The sequence below is a fragment of the Buceros rhinoceros genome, unplaced genomic scaffold, assembly GCF_000710305.1.
Source record: "Buceros rhinoceros silvestris isolate BGI_N320 unplaced genomic scaffold, ASM71030v1 scaffold16486, whole genome shotgun sequence".
Lineage (NCBI taxonomy): Eukaryota > Metazoa > Chordata > Aves > Bucerotiformes > Bucerotidae > Buceros > Buceros rhinoceros.
The window spans coordinates 378-16857 of NW_010418241.1; the positions used below are offsets into that span (position 1 = coordinate 378).

The 16480-nt window shown below is 44.0% G+C and overlaps 1 protein-coding gene across 1 annotated transcript; it reads right to left on the bottom strand.

Moving 5' to 3' along the window:
- Window positions 1–1112: 1112 nt before the first annotated feature.
- Window positions 1113–16387, bottom strand: THAP4 (THAP domain containing 4; the record flags this gene model as incomplete). The annotated part of the gene is given in 6 exon segments (XM_010138479.1): window positions 1113–1182; window positions 1184–1298; window positions 2622–2731; window positions 5549–5708; window positions 14569–15759; window positions 16205–16387. Coding segments are annotated over 6 exon segments (1829 nt in total), but the record flags the coding sequence as incomplete, so codon positions are not given.
- Window positions 16388–16480: the final 93 nt, after the last annotated feature.

Below are 16480 nucleotides of genomic sequence, written 5' to 3' on the forward strand. Positions count from 1 at the left end.
AATGAAGCTGGTGAAGTGTCTAGAGAACAAGTCTTAAGGGGAGCAGCTGAGGGAACTGGGGTTGTTTAGCCTGCAGAAAAGAGAAGGCTGAGAGGAGACATTATCACGCTCTACAACTACCTGACAGGAGGCTGTAGTGAGGCAGGAGTTGGTCTCTTCTCCCATATGACAAGTGACAGGACAAGAGGAAACGGCCTCAAGTTGTGCCAGGGGAGGTTTAGGTTGGATGTTATGAAGAATATTGTCACCAAAAGGGTTGTGAGGGAACAGTCTGCCCAGGCTGGTGGTGAAGTCCCCATCCCCATCCTACACGTTTAAAAGACGTGCAGATGTGGTGCTGAGGGACATGGTTTATGGACCCTCACAGTGCTGGGTGAATGGTTGGACTCTATGATCTTAAAGGTCCCTTCCACCCAGATGATCCTGTGTGATATGCAGCACTGTTCTGCCCTTGTCCACAAATTTTATCACAGAAGTAATTTTATCACAGAAGTCAACCAGGTCAGCCAGGCAGTATTTACCCATGGTAAAATCATACTAACTATGCCCAATCATCTTCTCCTTCATATCTGCAGAAATCTCCAGGTGCTGAAGTGAAGCTGACTAGCTTGTAGCTTTCCTGGTTCACCTTCAGGCGTTCTCAGAAGATGGGTGACCCACATGCCCGTAATCTCCAGTCATCAGAAAACTCCACTAACCTCCATCACCTTTCAAAGGTAACACAGCACCCTTGCAGGCACATCAGCCAGTTCCCTCAGTACCTACATACTGTGTGGACAGTTCTGAAGTCTAAAAATATTTGAAATCTTGCTTGTTGTTCAAACACTCACAGGGCAACTTGTGCACCCTCATACTGTAATTAATCCAGAAGACCAACATTAGGAAGTAACACCACTGCTGTACAAGGGTATTTAGAGAAGACTTTCCTATTCTCTTCCCTAAAGCTGGTTGTGGCCACTACTGGGTTAGCTGGTCTGACTCAGGACATCAGTTCTTATCTCAGTGATCCCTCTGCAGCTTGTACAAAATATCTTTTGAAGGCTCTTAGAGAAAGGATAAGCCAGGATGCCATGCAATATTTCAAGAACTCCTGATGCAAATTTGTAATTAAATCATGCTAATTGACCTATCCTCTCAACTGGACACCTTCTGGGGCTAGCAATACTATGTGAATTGCTCACTGTGTCCACTCACCTGCTCTACGTGGGGCTTCTTGGCAAAGGAGATCCTGGCTATGGAATGAGAAGCTATAGACAGCTCTTGTCCATTCACCTCCCCTTCTTCCACCTCCACCAGACCTAGTGTGAAAAAAGGTCATACATATTATTAGGCTCAAAGGTTACTTAACAATGACACAATTATTAGGCTGCATAAATAGACCACCACTCTCTCTGAAGAACTTAGCACGTATTGACAGCTGCAAATACACACAACAGACGTAATGCTGCTTAGAAAAATCTAGCCAAACAGACTTACTCACACCATGTGGGATGAGTATTGCATTGCAACTGGCAGTTTTTCCTTCAGCACCTGCTCTGGAGTTTTAGATTCAAATTTAAGCATCAACTGGCTTTTAAGACTCTTTTGCTTACAATAATTTAGATGGGTTCTCTCCCTGTAAAGTGCGCAAAAAGTACCAAGGCACTACATCCAGACAGTGGGAGATTCTCCCAGTTTAAGAGCTGAGAAAGAAGACTGCGCTGAGATTACTCTCCAAGATTGTTAAGGGAATGGTATGAGAGAAGCTCCTCTGATATAGGTCTGTGGAAGCTTGGTAGTGCCGCATCCTGGCAAAGGTCTAATAAGGACCTGCTGTACGGATCACACCAAACACTCCTGGATGGAGAGGCTGCAGCTAGGGTTTAAAACCACCACAGCCCCACCTTGCCAGGGCCACAAGCTCTACCCTGCACCACAGAATCAAATATGGAAAGTGCTGACATTGGTAATGAGAGTTTAAGTGAGATGTTAAATCTGAACCTGTTTAGAAGGAGCAGCTGGCCTAATTTGACACGAGCGTTAGAAGGAGTCATCGAGACCCAGAAGCTCACGAACAATGGCATGCACCTCTGCTTCTACCACAGGGTCAACTGTGGCCAGCTTTGTGGGAACAAAGCACCTTATGCGTATACATTCACTCTGCCTCCCCACAAAAAAAAAAAAAAAGACTAGAATGATACGAAGGAATCAAGAATGTCACTGGCCACTTACTGTCTGTCATCATTAAGCCTCAGATGGCAATTCTTACGACAGAGGCAGGGGTTCTTTAGGTTTATAAAGCTAGATCTGCAAACACCAACATACCATCTGTGGAAAGGACATCCTTCAAAACTCCTGTATGAGCAGTACTTTGACATGCAGTCCTTCCCAGACACAGAAAGCTAGAATGCCACACAGTCTGGGCAAGGCCACACAGCCAGTCCTAGAAACTCAGCGCTTTTGCCACAAGCTCATTTATCAATTTGTTTTCAGTATGGGCGTATTTCTGCTTGTTGGCACTGAACCCATAGTGAAAATAAATTAAACAATGAGAGGTGCAGTAATTTTCTGGAAAAGTGATGATATGGCACAGCATGGTAGGGATCTCTTCTTTTTTTCCAGCATGGATATCAGGTGTGTACCTGTGTTTTGGGCACTGATGAAGGCCACCTTATTAGTGTCAGGTTTGAGGCGGATGAATCCACACTCTCGGTGCATGGGCTTCCTGGTGTCTGGATGGAAAGCGTTGAACCTGAGGGGATATCAGAATAAAGGCTGCTGGTGGTTGCACGGAAAATACAGTATTTGGCCTGGTTTTGTCTTAGAGTAAATAGTATTTTATTTAATCACATGATGGCCTGCAATATTATTTGAAGAGTAAAAGACTGACAATGCTTCACAGCTGGGAGATGTAAATGTGTAAAAATATGATTACAGGCACAGCTATTTCTTAGAGCTCGACTTAGTTATTTAAGTTCAAGCTTCAGATTTTCCACAGCACCTGGGTCCTTTCAAGAGGTCGCTCAGAAACTCCCTCAGGAAGTCAGACATTACACAGATGCTGAAGTCGTACTCTGCCTCAAATATTTCCTTTTCTCAAAGATAATATTGTAATTCCAGATATTTATTTAGCTTTTAAACCTGGCAATATGGGGGTTTTTTTGCGTATTACTTTCTGCAGACAGTAAGAGTCCCACCATCCTCTTCAAAAAGAAAAAAGTTCAGCTCTGTTTCTTATTTATTCTTCATGAGACCTTAAGAGTTGTATGTTTGGTCACCCATAATGTGGGTGATTATATATAGCATGCATGTTCATATATTATATTAGTGCTACAACATTCCTGAGTCTACACAAGTAACTGAATTTAACAGCAACTTAAACACAATAGCAAGCTAGGTATCTTTACAATACAGTGGACTCCCCTACTGGTGTTTCTTTATTCTAGACTGATCTCTTTCTCTTCATACTGTTTTTTGTAATTCCCCCTCTGCATCCTTCTGCAGGAAATGAGATAGAGGCAAGCTTGGCATGGCGGCTGCTAAATCTATACCCAGAACTCCCTCAAGCAACAGCAGTTTCCACGTGTGCCTCCGCTGGGCAGCTGGGATGTGCCTGCTGGAAACAGCCAACACCAGTCACCTTGGCCACTGTGACCCGCCCTGGGACTCGGGATACTGTGTTGTCAGTTGCAACCCCAACAGTAACAGGGCAAGTGTGCAAGAAGGGCCTGACAAAGGGGCTTGTCCAGGTGCTGGCACATGGCAAACTGGAACAGTTATTTATTAAAGCAGCACTGAGAGCTGGAAAGTCCAAAGCAAGGGTTTCCTATGTGAAGTAAAATACAATGAATCACACAGAGTCAACAACTCCAAGCATGTAACGCCCTTACACATGGTACAAGAAACCTGTGGGCTTCAAAGAACTGGAAACAAGGAAGGGGAAGCACAGCTATGTCACGCAGTTAGGGAGGAGCTTGGGTGTCTTGCAGCTGGTTCTAGCTTCCCAATGTTCTCTGGGTACAAATACACAAAAATTGCTCCTCCTGTTTGCCTTTGTCTTTACATAAAGGATGTCCCTTTCTAACCATGTGGTTATAGGAAGAACCAGGAATGACTTCTGTGGGTGGTGTCAGGCTGTACACCTGCTAAGGACTGTTCTAGCATCTTAACCTCTATGCTCTGCAACTAGTGAAGCTATGTAGCCTACAGAGTTTTGCCCCATGGTGGGATTATCTAGAATCAAAGGAGGAACAAACTCAAATCAGGCTTTTTTCCGTGCCTGGGAGTATTCAAGAGACATACAGACTGTCTTGTGACAGTCAAGCAGCACTGCTCCAGAAGCCAGGGAGGCTCAAGATCTCTGTCCTCCAAGCCTGCTGCCTATTTTCTTGATGCTTCCCAGAGCTCAACAGCTCTGAGCTATGTATCTCTAGAGAGGGAGATGTAGACAAAGCACAACTGTTTGAGCTTTGTTTCTTTTGGAAACTGGACTAGAAATGGCAGCTCTGTCACAATGCATGGTGCACACCAGAAACACGGGGCATCTTTCACACAGTGTTGGCATCTTGTAATTATTCTTTTCCTTGGTTTTCAAAGCAACAAGCTTTCCAACTCACTCCTCCTAAATGAGTATTGGAGCAGCACTCAACAGTTAGCTACCATGTCACTTCTCTTCCTCCGGATTTCTTTGTAATTTCTCTTAGAACAATTACTTGCAGCCAAAGCAGTTAAGCTATCTGCCTCCTATCTCGTACAGTTTCTTAAGCACTTTAATTTTTCGCAGATTTTCACGGTGCTGATGACTGAAGTTCACAGTTTAAAGTGGATGTAAGACAGCCATGCCATAGCTCCTTCATTTATTATATCTGTAAGTAGGAGTTTCACAAAGCAGAATGATAGCAGTTGTAATGCTATTACCCAAGGATTCATTTCTAATTAGACAGCTACCGTAGGCAAGAAAAATGGTGGTTTTCTGGTCATAAGGACAGTACATATCTTCGCTAACATATGCGCCCAGTGCACATCATGTTAACGTGGAAGGATCACTGGTCTTTCAAAGGCAGGTATGGAATTTGCACAAACAATAGTGATGTCCATGCTGGGGCCTTTCTTGGTACCTTAAGTTACTCTCATTATTCTAAGCTACAGTTGCATTCACAGTACTCTTGAGTTACTTCTCACTACATAACCCTCAATATTGGTGGGCCATAAGAACTCTACACTGCACCATGGCCACAGTCCTGATCCTGTACACGTGTACTTCTGCACAAGTTTACAGGTGTGAACTCATTTTTGAAAAGCTCCGAAGTGCACTGTACTCTTGGGCTAGCAAATTACCAGTGACTGCAGGTGTGCAGCTCTCTGTATGTGGCAACTGTGTACCAATTAATCACATGTTTTAAAGGAAAATGGAAGTCAGACCATGCAGTCACATATCATGACATCATCTCATTTGGTAGGTGAAAACTTATTTACTTTGCCACTGGAAAAGAAAGACAATCAACAAATCTCACTGGAGCCATGCCTGCTCCAAAAGCTGCTACTAATACAGATAAACCCCTAAACTTACGAGAAGTTGAGCATGGGCTGCCCCACATGAGAGATGTGCACTTCTTCCAGGTACTGGAAAGGCTTCATTGTAGGGAAGGTGCCATCTCCTGGAGGGTCTGAAAGCCAGGTGCCCAACATCCAGGACAGGGGCTCCATCACAGGATTCAGCTGGGGAGTCTCTATGGAAGAAGAAAGAAATAAAATTCAGGAATCTGTGCTCTGCAAATTGCTGAGATGCTTACAGCTGGGTGGAGGTGAACACAAAACACCTCAGAAATGGTCCAATGCAGCAGCAACACTTTTCTCTAGAGTGGCATCACCTCCAAGATGCAGGGGGAGATGGGGAACAACGAACAGTCATGGAAAGTAGGGCTGTTTTCAAATCTGCTCTTGGCCTTACATAGAGCACTCTTCCAGCTGCTCCATTTCTGACTCCCCTCCGTAGCTTCATCTGAAGAGAAAGCCCCCTCCCATCTACATGCAAAGAAGGAGAAGACTGAAATCTCAGCATAAAGTGTAATTGCTAAATGGTACTTAAACCTCTAATCTGACCCAATTTTTCCTCAAGCACTGAGTACGCACCATTCATGTTTGTTTCAGAGACCAAGGAAACAAGTCCTCACTTCAGAGGAACGTGCAAATCAGGCTGCATACATATTCAAGATCAAAGTTTGGCTGTAATTTTTTTGAAGAGGTTAACAACGACTTGCACTTGTACAAAGAAGCAGGGATCATTCAGAAGTTATTCTGCTTAGACTGTGGACTAAGGATAAGTGAAACGTTTTAAAGGGCCTAGAGTGCCTGCAAGTTAAAGGGTAAATGGAATAGAAAGCTACTTTCCTTTGTCATTGCATTTATCACGAAACCAAGGTCTGTTTCTCAAAGTTAAAACTTCTTTAACAAATCATTTTAAAAGAGCTTTGATAAACAACAGTTTTGCATTTTGTTGTGATTTAAAAGGATGTGACCTAGAAAAAAATAAATCAAAGAAATGGAGACAGACAATTTAAAGCCATGTGAACAGCAAAGGAGATCCATTCCTAAGGTGTAAGCAAGGAAAGCAATACAGCACTGTGATCTCAGGAAAGACCAATACCGATAGAAGTTAGATGTCCACTACTCTAGGTTACCTATGTTATGCAGAGGAGCAGACAGGTATGACTGAACCATACTTGAAGCACGCTCTCCTCCCACTCACGTGATAAATGACTCATACTGGCAGAGTAGGAGTTGAAGTGGGTTGTTTTCCACACCTAGTGATATCACCTAATACGAAAACAAGCTACCTGTCTGGCTGGTCTAAAAGGCATAGACTAAGTTGCAGGGAATTATGACCCGAAAAGATGATATTGAGGGTAAAAAATTTCCTTAATCTGTCTGCACTTCACTGTGCTCTGTCCCAAATGTCAGACTAAAAAGAGTGAGCAAGGAAGAATGGAAAGTCTGACTGGAATGCCAAAGAAGGGAGAGTAGAAACTTTCAGGTAAAAGAGACTACTTTTGTTATTTATTGCTCCACAGATTTAGAGAGACCAGGTTTAGAGAGACAGCTGGCACATCAGCAAGATGCTACTAATTACTCTTCTTTATCCTGAACTACTGTGCAAGTGAAGCAACATGAGAAACCATGAGAGCTCACTATGAAACAGGTGATAAAAATCTACAGCAGAGCTGGCCTTTGCCAAGACTGTCCTGCCAGCCCACGCATTCACCACCAGCTTACCACGGTGTTAAGAAGGGGTTCCTACAATCCATACAGCAGCGTTAATGTACCAGACACTATTTCATTGTACTTACTTTCCACCTGTACTGCAAGCAATCAAAGCAGCAGAACATTGTTTTCTGGTGCAGCAAAGACCTTACACAGTGATGACTGGTAACAAAAGTCCAGAATTATTGCTACAAGAAACCTCATATTTCTACACCGCTTCTTAGGAATCAGTTCCCCTTTCTAGTTTTATCTTGAGAGCACACAATTTTTTGAGTAAGAAGAATATCGCTACCCTGTGCAACTTGTATTTGCTTTTCGCTTGCTACTGCATATACTGCATTTCTTTCCAAGCTTTTTCCAGGCTCAAGCTCTCACCATAGAAGGGAAGAGCAAAGGTTTGGAAAGGCTAGAAAAGACTGCAGCCTGGGCTGCTGCTGCCCTCTCCTGGGTCAGGAGGTAGCAACAAAGCCTAGGAGTGGGACGCTTTCTGTCACCAGAGTGACTGTAATAGGGTAATTCATTTTCTTCTGCTTACCAATCTTGCAGCATTTCAGGAAAAAGCATCAAAATGACAGATGAAAGAAATGCCTTTAGCCATTTCCACTCTTTAGATTTGGTTATAAACCAAGAAGTCAATCAATTGTTTTCAGCACCCACAGCTTGACCCCATTGCCTTGCTGTGCAGCATCCAGCCTGCCTCGAGGAGTTTGACCAGGCTAGTCTCACTTCCAAAGACAAAGTTGGATTTCTAGCCAACTGAAAATCGGAAATGTAACCGTATATCCTGAAGTCTGTGGCATCAGGACAAACAACATGGGCAAGTGACCATTATTACTTTTCCAAACTACCTGGATGGCAGCAAAGCCAACATGAGTTTTTTAGTGTTGTGTTGCATGGAAAAGCTGAAAACATCAGAAGTGTTGGTGGGAATGAGGACCAAAGACTCAGTGGAGCACGGAAGAGTAAACACATCCTGATCACATCCTATGCAGTGCCATTCTTAGCTTTGGTATTGGTCTCTAGCGGACTAAGTCTTTCTCCCTAGCAGCCTTCTGTGCCTGAGGGCTGAGCTGAGAGAGTGGAAAAACAAGAGCAGGGAAGCAGACAGGAGAGAGACTGATTAAGTCCATCAGAGGAGAAAAGAATTTTTGATTTGAAAAGAAATTTCCTTCTTCTGTCATGGTTGGGATGGGTAAATGCAAGATCAGTGTAGCAACAAGAGCTTAAAGAGAAAAATATCTTTGTCTGCTAAGCTGCTTTGTTTCAAACAACAGTTTATAAACGCAGTCACTGTCAAAAGGAATTTCACTGGCAAAGGAGCATATACTTCCCTTGTTAAAGATTTAAATTCTTGGCATATCACTTTTATAAATACCCTGCCACTATGGCTTAAAACGTAAGTGTGTGATGATATCAAGAATATGAACCACACCAGAGGATTTGCAGTGCAAGAGGCACTGGCCACCCTTCTGCACATTTAAAGCTTCAGGCTCAGATGGGGTCCTCTTAATACTGGTTCTCCTGCATCCACATGTAGTTTCTCTTATCTAACAACAGGGAAGCTCAAACTATAGCCTCTTTCTTAACCAGGTCATTCCTGGAGTCAGTTTTCCCTACCAGATGATACACTTTCTTGAACCCATTAGGGACCTCACATCTTCAAAATCTCTGCTCCTCTATGAAATCCAAATGAAAGCAGCCACAATGCTCACAAGTAGCAACAGTTTGAAAGACAAAAAAAAAAAAACCAAACTACAGACACATAACCAACCTAGATCTCTTCAGGAAGCCACTCAGGCCAAAACTGCCGTGCCCAGATCCTGGGCACACAAGTCAGCTCCATTCCACCATCTGACCTCACTTTATCCCTCTGAACTCACAGGTGGACCATTTCCACATCTTTCTCATTCACAGAGCGTTTAGAAGTCATATCCCTCCCTGCACTTTAACAAGTCAGACTGTAACTGGCTGTCCATGGATTGCAGTGAGGACAGTACAGTCTCCCTCCCATGAGACAAACCGGATCAGGTGGCTGGACAACACCCTCGGGCCACGTCTACACGGGCTTCAGCCAGTGTGGCTCAAAAGCGGGATCCTCAGCAGAGAAAGCTATGCTGGCACAAATTCTACACTCCATTATCAGCAGAATTGCAGCAGAAGCAGCCAGCTGCCTGCTAACAAGGCAGCTAACCTATTTTGCCTGAGCTGGGGAAAACTTGCTGTGAGAAACTTAAGCAACGTTCCCCCCCAGCCCCCTCAAAAAAACCCCAAACCAAACCAAGCAAACTAACCAACTCAAACAGCACCTTCTCAAAGTGCAGGGTCTACAACAATAGCTGGACAGCTTCCTGCAGTACTTACTTCAGCTGAATCACTTACTGGGTTTAGATCATCATCATCGAGTTCTTGTAATTAAGGAGCAGCCTCATTCAGCATACTTTTTCTATATTTAAATACAGAAGGTAGCTTTGTACTCTGTTGCCCTTCAAGTGTTGCACCCCTTTATGCACTTTGCTGATGCTTCCCCCAGTAAAACATTCTTAGCACTGACATGCTCTAGCTTTATCTCTGCTCTGAAAGTTGGGAACATGCTTATATTCACAGATTTTCATCTTATGACCTTAGTAATTCATTTCATGACGAAGCACCAATGTGTCATTACCTCTGTAGTAAAATGCTCCAGTGCCTGTAGGCACTGTCAGAGTTCTTGCACACTACAAAATACAGATAAAACATTTTTTTAAATTACACACTATTATGAGAAATCTGAACATCCTATCTGAGCTCACCTCAATATGTTTCACTTTCTCTTGAGTTTTCCTTAGTTAGCACTTTCATTGCTTTCTAGCTGCAAGCTGGTTTTTTGTTGTGAGTCATTGACGACTCACTGCATAATTAAATGTTTAATGCACAAACTGTACAGGCTATTAGGATAAAAACCCTAGAAAAAACAAGATTGTTCCACTGCAGGGGGAAGCAACAGCAGAGCAAAAATTCTTGTTTCCCCCCTTCCAACCACCTTTCTCTCCAAGGGGCAGTGCAAGAGCCATCTCTCTGGTCAACCAAGCCCCAAATGTGCTGTGGGTCGGATTGGTGCTTGTATGCTGGCTACTCCCATGCAGAGAACGAAGCAGCTTACCTCCCACCCACTGCAGAGGGGCAAGTGCTCGGGCCATAGGTGCTGTGAAGTCTCATCTAGCCTCTTGAGATGCCTTCTTCCACAGATTAGCCCCATTCTTAACCTATGCACACATTCCCACTCCTTATCTTGCTCTTAGCTGATTTTATTGCTTAAACAATAAGTGGGTTGCTTTAACACCCACTTACTCTATCGACCAGTCTTCTACCCTGACCATTCCCATCCCAGACACGGAAAAAAAAAAAAAAAAAAAAAAAAAAAAAAAAAAAAAAAAAAAAAAAAAAAAAAAAAAAAAATCACAAGCAGCACCTGCCATCTCAGAATAAAAGCATTTTTCTTCCAATATCTAGTTACAAGTCAACATGCAGCTGCCAGGTTAGCAGTGCCCACTGTGGCAGAGGCAATTTTTCTGGCAGAACATCTCTGTGATCCATTATAAGGGCTTCATTTTCAAGGCAAACTGGACAGGGACCCATTGTTGTTCAAGTCCTGCTCAGGCAGATGAAAGTACAGCATCTCGCACCCTTGCACTACCCTACTTCTTCTCTCATTGCCACTAAGGAACATGATTTTGCTATTAATATTCCGCAACACGATGGAAAACCTGTTGCCAGCTTTATAGGAAACACCATTTCCAGCCCCACAGACCAGGCATCAGGAGTCCCTCTTGGCACGAAACCATACATTTAACATTCGAGTCCTGCTTGTCCCAAAGTTCAACCAACTATGCTTCATTCGCATGTAAAAAGCATTATAAATGACCCCACTTCTATGCTGGCTTTGTACAAATAAAGACAAATCTAAGCTGCTAGGGAATACGATTTCCCACAGATCCCTAGCAAAATTCTAACCATTTTCCATGTGGACTCATTTTGCAAACTTTCCTGCCTTTAAAATGACCTTCATGAAAACAGACATGTAGTGTGGAACGGGGTCCACATATGCTCCAATGATACCCCTCTGACATAGACACTTCAATCCCATTGAATCATACCTGTGTTTGCTCCATTGCCAGCCATAGTTCGCAGTTGTTTTTCTATTGCTTGGTCTAGCTCTCCAATCACCTTCACTCACCAGAAAGTATTTTGCACAGGGTTGGTAAGATGGCTACAAGGGAAGTGATCTCATTGTTAGGTAAGACAGTTATCTCAGTGCCTGCTGGGAGATGTAGTTTTACAAAAGGTCCAAAGTCATGCTTGTCAAGATGAGGTGACCTTGTGAAAGGAGCATCTCGGATCTCCTGTCTGCACTAGCACAGGGGGAGTATGATGCAGCAGAGCTGTGGAACCTTCAAGCAGAACAAGACGGTCAAACAGTAGCTGTATATCAGAGGACAGTGCTGTTATAATAGTCTCTCCTTTCCCAAGACACTGGATCTGTATTTGCTCACTGGCTTTCCCTAATTTCTCCCAGTGCATCCTGCTGTACTCCAGAAGATGTATCTAAGCTCATTCTGCCTGCTGCATTGTGACTAACCATGCTCCTCTGCTGGAAGATCTCCACAGACCTCAGAAGTGGCCCACAAAACAGAAGGTAACATTTTCCTTATCCAAACAAGTTTGGATATTTGTTTGTTTGTTTAACTTATCCAAACAAGCGAGGATATGCACCTTTAGATGGAAAAGGTCACCGTGACAGCTGTGCAGCAAACAGCCCAGGGCTTCTAAAACCAGTTAGTTGAACCCCCTGTTACAACAGGTTAGGAAACACCACTTGAGCACACTATGACAGTCTGAGCATGCTGTAAGCCGGACTCACCAGACTGAGCCACTGATCCTCAGGTGTGGCTGGCAGGGATTGTGTGTGCAGCAGTTTTGCAGAAACCTGCTCATTCCAGCCAGCTGAAGTTTGGATACAGACAGCAGAAATTTATTTGTCTCATGAAGGAAAATACCATTTGAGAACTAGTCCCAAAATTAAGATCTGCTGAATGGGTCCATGCCTAAAGCTCATTTTTCTGCTTGCTCTTTTGTGGAAGCGGATGAACGTCAGGCAGCAGCAAAGAGAAGTGCTGCAGCGCATGGAGCTGAGATGCAGACATGTAACAATCTGCACAGTCAGTCCAGTTGGTTACTTTACTTACACTCCCCATCCCCAAGGCACTGCCTTTAGAAGGAAAAAAGTATGCAGGCTTAGGTTCACAGCTAATAACATCACCTCAACCACACATCAGATGATTCAGGACAACTGAAATGTAGCTACTAGCAAAGACTATAATTATTATTTACCTAATATGTTATCTGACTGGTTTTATGAGTATCAAAAAGCCTTTCAATTCAGATTTATATTACAGTAAAACTTAGTGTCTAGGCATAAACCAGACTCTGCTCAGCAGCAGTCAGCTGCACTTAATCAGGTATTTTGACTGCCGTAACCTATCACCATGAGCACACAAAAGGCAACACTAGGCAGAAGAGCACCAAGATTAAGCTAAAAAAGAAAAAAACAAAAAATAAAAGCCAGCCAGTCACCAACAAACCCCTTTAAAAAAGTCACCAGGCAAAAGGTTCCACAAGAGCCATTGCACTAAGCTACATCCACCAAAATGGTTCATTTTCACATACTGATCTCCAGTTTTGTCGGTAAGAGACAGCAGAAAAGGTAATGAGTTGGTCAATGCATTAAAAAATAGAAAATAGCAGATAGAATATGTATTTCTTATGTTCTTACAGAAGACATTCTTAATATATAATTCTCATGTTCTCAAGAACGTATTAAGAGCATCCATCTCAGGAAAGAAAAGAAAAATCACAGTGCTTACTAGAATAAAGAAAAACATCCTTCAGGGTGCTCTGTTTGCAATTAGTATCACCATATATATGTGTGTGTGTGTGACAATTACGGAACCCTAAAATTGTATTTAGATATTTTCTTTGGTTTGACGCCAAAACAATTAAAAAAAAATAGACCAGAAGGTACAAATAAGACTCTACGCCAGTTTCTGTGGGGGGAAAAAAAATTCCTTTCCCCTCCTCTACCCAAATCAAAGTATGAGTTTTCCCATGCTTAGGAAAATTAAAAACACATGGGAGAAGTAGCATTGGGTATCGACCTTCGAGAATTTTGTCAGGGTTTATTTTCTTGCACTTAGTGGAGAAAGTAGGCCATGCTATAGCGACCTGGAGAACACGTCTGCCTGTGCCAGTATCACATTTCTGACCACGTCTAATACTATGTGGTTTTAGAAGAAGCCATGAGGTTTCTTCTAAAGAAGGGATGCGAGAACTACCATCAGGGGAATCTAACCATCCATGGATGACAGCTTCTTCAAGAAAGCCCAAAGTCACGCATCACAAGGCAACCCAAGATCTTCTCAGTGGCCACACAAACATCATAGGATGCTCCTAAACTCTTCTGCTAAACTGTATCTCACAATTAGAGTCATTGTGCAGAACTTCTATAAGCTGTATGTTAAAGCACTCTTGTCTGCAAGAGAAAGAGTTACGGCCTGGTTCAACTTCTCTGTCAATCTTTTTACACGACTCTGTACCTAGATGAATGCGCCCATGCTTTCAGGCATTTCAATTTTTTTTTTAATTGATATGTCATTCTCCATCTGCTCCCACTTCATCATCCATTTCCTGACTACTTCTGCCTTCTGAGGGAGGAAATGACCAAACTAAACAGAGACATTCAGACACAAAAAGTGACCGCACTGTGTATCATGACATCGTCCTATTTGATACCTACCCCCTGACTTACATTTCATAGATCCCAAGTAATGAGTGCCGTATATGAAATCTTAAGATCAGAAGTACTTTCCACATCACTGGAGCAGACTACAACAGCTTTCCCAAATACCTGCCCATGACAGCTCATTAACACACCAAAAAAATTCACAGGCATAGTACAAAGGCAGGCAAATCCTAACAGGTGCTACTGAGTCACAAACAAGTTAAAATAATGCAGGCATAAAACAAACAACAAAATTAAAAAATAATTATACCTAACTTCCCATTCCACACCAGGGATCGCCTCAGAAACTTCTGGGATATAAGAAATAGCCAGTATGACCCCAAACCTAATTCTTTGTCTGTTGGCCTAACACAAGCTACTACTTTTCCTTCCCAAAACATACCTTTCTCTTATCTTTTACCCATCATACCTTTAAGACCGCTAACTTAAACAGCCTCTTATTGCTAAGAAAATAGTGAATTCTGCCTCAACACAAAGCCACTGGGAATACTGACCACAGTCCTGGGATAGCAGGCTGTTCAAGTAAGGAAAACTGATCCTCTTCAGCTCATCTAGCTTCTCCTTCAGCTTCCTGACTTGACTGTCAGAGCGACTGATCCTCTGCCTCAAAAGTTTCAACTCTCCGTTCTTCTTTTCTACCTGTTCACGCAAGCAGCACACCTGACTTTTGCTCTGCCTGGAGGAGAAACAGTATGAATGGAGTGAGTCAATGAGCTTGCAAGCTCCCGAGGCCGACATGATGACCTCATTAATTGACATGGGGTTGGCATCTGTGTCCCCCTTTCGCCCCACCACAGCCTCAGCTGCAGGCCGAGGGGTGAGGTCTGCTGGGGATGCTGACAAACCCTGGGAAGGTTTCTGAGGGGTCACAGTGAGGGATGAAGTAGGGGAGCCTTCCGCTATGGCCTTATCGTGTCCCATAAGGTGGCTGCTGCAGCTTGGTTCCATATCTCTCTTTGGCCTTTTTCTTTCTAGCTGCTCTTTTGGGAAAGACGGCCTCTCTCTGGCATGCTTAGAGGAAAAGCTGTAAGAATGAAGGGAGCCAATGAACTTGCAAGCACCAGAGGCAGGAGGCATGAAGTCGTCAACCGACACACCACTTCTGTCTGCTACCCAGCTCCCTGTCCAGGTGCCTTTAGGATAGTCTTCCACAGATCTCTCAGGCTTTTTCTGAGTTCCAGGCTTTGCAACCAAATTATCAACTAACGTCCTTCTCCGAGGGCCATCCAGCTGGATGTGGAGGTTCTCTTCCTCCTCAGACATCGATTTGATTTCTGCTTGCAAAGTAGCCTCCTCCATTTTTGTCCTTCGCATCACCATGAAATCCTGGGCAGAAGATGAGGTCCTCTGAACTACCTCACAGCCTCCTTGCCTTGGGTCTTCTCCATCCTGCAGTGGTACCTGGTTTGCTATTCTTCTTCTGCTTCTGACATAATCCAGGTTGCCGTGTTTTTTCTCCGCAAGCTGGAATATAGTAGGGACAGCAGTGGGCTTCAGCAACCGGTGCTGGTCTTCCAGACGCTTAGAAAAACTGTCTTTGGTGAAATGTTCACTGCAAAGAAATGAATACTTGGTGGGAGTCCAGTTGTCTCTCTGAACAGCTTTTAGCCACTGAATTAGACGCTTTGAGTCCTTCAGAGGGAATCTAAAAAACAAACAGACAAAGCCCATTAAAAACTCCGGATCTGCATTTTGGAAATCAGAAAGGTTGGTACTCTTAGGTTTAGGAAATTCTTACGAATGCTGTATTTTAAGAGGTTACACTCATTTGAGGTTTATTTTACTTTTGGCCAAAACGCTTGATATTCCTTCCTTCCCTCCATTCACAGCTCCACAAGCAGCACAGAACTAAAAAGCATTGTTTCCTTTTTCCTCAGCATCCAGCCCATCATTCAGCTGCTCCTCTACCCTACAACTAGCACAGCAGGCTGTCCGCAAGGAACACGGATGCAACCAACACTGAAAGATGCCAGCTTGGCCAACGCATTGTCCACCTGCTACCTCCACAGCCCTATTGATGTTTACAGGGGATACATTTAAAAGTGTGTGAAAATACCCGGACTGAAAAAGGACCCCAAGCAGTCGAAGGAGACAGCCACCCGTGATAACAAACCTCCCTTGGGGACTCACCTCTAGCAGCATCCCCAGCAAGGCCCTTGCAGGCAGCGGCGGAGGGACGAGGCCGGTGGCGGCAGGGGACGAGACAGGCCAAGGCGTGAGCCTTGGGCCCAGGCCCTGCGGCGGCGAGGGGGAGCTCCCCACTGCCCGGCCGACTTCTGGACGCAGTAAGGAGCTCAAAGCCGGTCCCCGGCGCTGAGGGAAACAAAGGGAGGCCGCTGGCGCTCGAGGCCCGCAGGTGCGGGGCAGGGACAGGCAGGCACGGTGAGGGAAGCGCCGCGGGGACAT